This window comes from Piliocolobus tephrosceles, chromosome 21 (genome assembly GCF_002776525.5).
Source record: "Piliocolobus tephrosceles isolate RC106 chromosome 21, ASM277652v3, whole genome shotgun sequence".
Taxonomy (NCBI): domain Eukaryota; kingdom Metazoa; phylum Chordata; class Mammalia; order Primates; family Cercopithecidae; genus Piliocolobus; species Piliocolobus tephrosceles.
Window position 1 is genome coordinate 46905539 of NC_045454.1, and position 4694 is coordinate 46910232.

General features: G+C 49.1%; 1 protein-coding gene across 1 annotated transcript in view; it reads right to left on the minus strand.

Moving 5' to 3' along the window:
* Positions 1-4694, minus strand: part of CATSPERD (cation channel sperm associated auxiliary subunit delta) — a 70367-nt gene that overhangs the window by 19753 nt on the left and 45920 nt on the right. The window contains 2 exon segments of the mRNA XM_026455615.2: positions 605-721; positions 3940-4018. Of these exon segments, the coding sequence (XP_026311400.1) occupies positions 605-721; positions 3940-4018 (196 nt within the window).

Below are 4694 nucleotides of genomic sequence, written 5' to 3' on the forward strand. Positions count from 1 at the left end.
GAGAATTGCTTGAACCTGGGAGGCAGAGGTTGCAGTGAGCCGAGATCATGCCACCGTACTCCAGCCTGGGTGACAGGGCGAGACTCGGTCTCAAAAAAAAACAACAAAAAAAGTGGATATCACCAACAGGTGAAAGTGGGGTGTCCAATGTGCTGGAAACAAAGTTAACCTATTAGGGTGAATCATTTAACTTTTTATTATGGAAATAGTAAATACATACAAAACTAAACAGAATAATCGAAAGTCATCCACCTCAGCAATTGTTACCATGTGGCTAATGGTGCCCCAACAACTCCCCTCCTCCCCCTCCCCACTCCACTCCAATAGCAACATACTTACTTCTTTTTGTTTTTGTTTGTTTGTTTTTCGAGACAAGAGCCTTTCTGTGTCACCTAGGCTGGAGTGCAGAGTGCAGTGGCTCAATCTCAGCTCACTGCAGCCTCCACCTCCCAGGTTCAAGTGATTCTCCAGCCTCAGTCTCCCAAGTAGCTGAGATTGCAGGCCTGCCACCACACATGATTTTTTTTTTTTTTTCAGTAGAGACGGGGTTTCGCCATGTTGGCCAGGCTGGTCTTGAACTCCTGACCTCAAGTGATCTGCCCACCTCGGCCTCCCAAAGTGCTGGGATCACAGCCGTGAAACACGGCACCCGGCCTCAGCATACTTACTTCTGGATGACGATCTTTTTATCCAGATCACAGCCAACTGAAATCAGTGTCGACTGCAGAGGAGAGAGACAGAAATGTGGACCTAGGTCAGTGAGGGTCACCCAGACGCAGTGAATCCTATACAGGGACACACTCCTGTGGGAACGGTTTGGAAACCGTGTGGCCTGGATTCCAATAGCGTGTCCCTGGATGCCTGGGATGCACTGTAACTGCAGCTGGCCCCGCGGAGCTTAAGCTCTGAGAGCCTGGGGTAGGGCTAACTAAACTCCTGGTGTCACCTGACGAGCTGTTAGTGGCTTCACAGAGACCAGAATTAACTTTTTCTTTTTCTTTTTTTTTTTTTTCCCGAGACGGAGTCTCGCTCTGTCGCCCAGGCTGGAGTGCAGTGGTGCGATCTTGGCTCACTGCAAGCTCCGCCTCCTGGGTTCATGCCATTCTCTTGCCTCAGCCTCCCAAGTATCTGGGGCTACAGGTGCCCGCCACCACGCCCGGCTATTTTTAAAATTTTTTTTTAGTAGAGATGGAGTTTCACTGTGTTAGCCAGGATGGTCTCAATCTCCTGACCTTGTGATCCCCCCCGTCTCGGCCTCCCAATATGCTGGGATTACAGGCGTGAGCCACTGCGCCCGGCCAACTTTTTCTTTCAATTAATTTTTTTTTTTTTTTTTTGAGACGGAGTTTTTGCTCTGTCACCCAGGCTGGAGTGCAGTGGCCCTATCTCGGCTCACTGCAACATCCTCCCCCTGGGTTCATGCGATTCTCCTGCCTAAGCTTCCCAAGTAGCTGGGATTACAGGTGCACACCACCACACCTGGCTAATTTTTGTATTTTTAGTAGAGACGGGGTTTCATCGTGTTGGCCAGGCTGGTCTCCAACTCTTGACCTCAGGTGATCCACCTGCCTGGGCCTCCTAGAGTGCCCAGATGTGAGCCACTGTGCCAGGCCCAGAACTAATTTATGAGCCCAGCACGATCCTTGGTACACAGAGAGCATGGGGCAAAAAAACAATGCATGCATGCATGTATGAATGAGTGAATGAATGAATCAATGGCCTGGAATGAATAAACAAAAAGGAAGAAGACAGAGCGATTGGGGGTTACTCTACAGCCTTAGGGACACGCTTCTCAAACCGCAGTGCTGCATGGCACCCTCAGAGGTATACAATGGAGTCTAAAAGCCGCAGGACCAAAGGACTTCTGGTATTTGAAAGCTGTTTTGTATTAAGACAAACACGGGCCAGGCGCAGTGGCTCACGCCTGTAATCCCAGCACTTTGAGAAGCTGAGGCAGTAGGATTGCTTGAGGCCAGGATTTAGAAACCAGTCTGGGCAACATAGTGACACCTTGTCTCTATGAAAAATAAAACTTAGCCGGGCGTGGTGGTGCACGCCTGTAATCCCAGCTACTTGGGAGGCTGAGGCAGGAACATCGCTTGAGCCCAGAAGGTTGAGGCTGCAGTAAGCCTTGATTGTGTCACTGTGCTTCAGCCTGGGAGATAGAGTGAGACCCTGTATCTAAAAATAAAAAACAGCCAGGCGCTGTGGCTCACACCTGCAATCCCAGCACTTTGGGAGGCCAAGGTGGGCAAATGCCTGAGGTCAGGAGTTCAAGACCAGCCTGGCCAACGTGGTGAAACCCCAGCTCTATTAAAAATACAAAAAAGTAGCCAGGCGTGGTGGGGCTTGCCTATAATCCCAGCTACTCGGGAGGCAGAAGCAGAATTGCTTGAACCCAGGAGGTAGAGGTTACAGTGAGCTGAGATCGTGCCACTGCACTCCAGCCTGGGCAACAAGAGCGAAATTCTGTCTCAAAAATAAATAAACAAAGCAGGCCGGGCGCAGTGGCTCAAGCCTGTAATCCCAGCACTTTGGGAGGCTGAGACGGGCGGATCACGAGGTCAGGAGATCAAGGCCATCCTGGCTAACACGGCGAAACCCCGTCTCTACTAAAAATACAAAAAATTAGCCGGGCGAGGTGGCGGGCGCCTGTGGTCCCAGCTACTCAGGAGGCTGAGGCGGGAGAATGGCGTGAACCCGCGAGGCAGAGGTTGCAGTGAGCTGAGATCCGGCCACTGCACTCCAGCCTGGGCGACAGAGCAAGACTCCGTCTCAAAAAATAAATAAATAAATAAATAAATAAATAAATAAATAAATAAATAAAGCAAACCAAAAAGCAAGACAAGCATGGATTTACCTTAGAACAGAATACAAGATTCATATCTTAAAAAAAAAAAAAAAAAAGACTGGCCAGGTGTAGGAGCTCAGGCCTATAATCCCAGCACTTTGGGAGGCTGAGGCAGGAGGATCACAAGACCAAGAGTTCAAGACCAGGTCGGGCACAGTGGCTCATGCCTGTCATCCCAGTAATTTGGGAGGTCAAGGCGGGCAGATCACTTAAGATCAGGAGTTCGAGACCAGCCTGACTAACATAGTGAAATCCAGTTTCTTCTAAAAATACAAAAATTAGCTGGGCATGGTGGCTTGGAGGCCGAGACGGGCACGTCACCTGAGGTCAAGAGTTCAAGACCAGCCTGGCAACTGTAGTGAAACCCCATTTCTACTAAAAGTACAACAAAAACCTCCCCACTACTCAGCAGGGTGAGGTTAGGAGAATTGCTTGAATCTGGGAGATGGAGGTTACAGTGAGCTGAGATCGTGCCACTGTACTCTAGTCTGGGTGACAGAGCAAGACTCTATGTCAAAAAAAAAAAAAAAAAGGAGTTCAAGACCAGCCTGGCCAACATGGGTGAAACTCCATCTCTACTAAAAATAAAAAAATTGGCCAGGCGCAGTGGCTCACTACTGTAATCCCAGTACTTTGGGAGACTGAGGCAGGCAGATTACCCGAGATCAAAAGTTCGGGACCAGCCTGGCCAACAGGGTGACTTCCTGCATTCAACTGCCTCAATCACCCCCTTCCCCAGCCCCTGACACCCCCAATCCTACTTCCTATCTCTATGAATCTGATGACTCTAGGGACCTCTTAAAAGTGGAATCACACAGGATTTGTCCTTTCGTGCCTGGCTTCTCTCACTGTGTGCGCTCTCCTTGAGGTTCATCTGTGTGGAAGCATGCAGCCATACATTTTTTTATGCCATGAATGTTTTATTTTTATTTTTAATTTTTTTTATTTTTTGAGGCAGAGTCTCACTCCTTTGCACCCAGGTTGGAGTGCAGTGGCACAATCTCTGCTCACTGCAACTTCAGGTCCAGCTTCCATGAGTCTTAACACTTATGACACCGAATATGGGACAGCAAAGATTTGGGACCTACCAGTGGCTTGATATCCACACAGGAAATTTCCTTGTTTGCTATGTCCACAGTTAAGGTAGACATGGTGGCTCTCTTTAAGCTGCAAGGCAATGGAACCTGTGTTATTAAAGAATAGCACCCTTAAAGCCGGGTGCGGTGGCTCAAGCCTGTAATCCCAGCACTTTGGGAGGCCGAGACGGGTGGATCACGAGGTCAGGAGATCGAGACCATCCTGGCTAACATGGTGAAACCCCATCTCTACTAAAAACTACAAAAAACTAGCCGGGTGAGGTGGCGGGCGCCTGTAGTCCCAGCTACTCGGGAGGCTGAGGCAGGAGAATGGCGTAAACCCAGGAGGTGGAGCTTGCAGTGAGCTGAGATCCAGCCCACAGCACTCCAGCCTGGGTGACAGAGCGAGACTCCGTCTCAAAAAAAAAAAAAAAAAAAGGATGAAAGAATAGCACCCTTGTAAACAACACGGCTGCATTTTGTTCATCCTTTCACTCATTCAATCACCCATCCACCCATCCATCCATCCATCCATCTCATCCATCCTTCCATCCATTCATTCCACCCACCCATTCGTCCATCCATCCATCCATCCATATATCAATCCATCTCATCCATCCATTCATTCCACCCATACATCCATTCATCCATCCATCCATCCATTCATTCCACCCACCCATTCGTCCATCCATCAACCCATCCACCCTTCCATCTCTCTACCCATCCACTCATCCATCTACCCATTTATCCATCCATTCCATCCACCC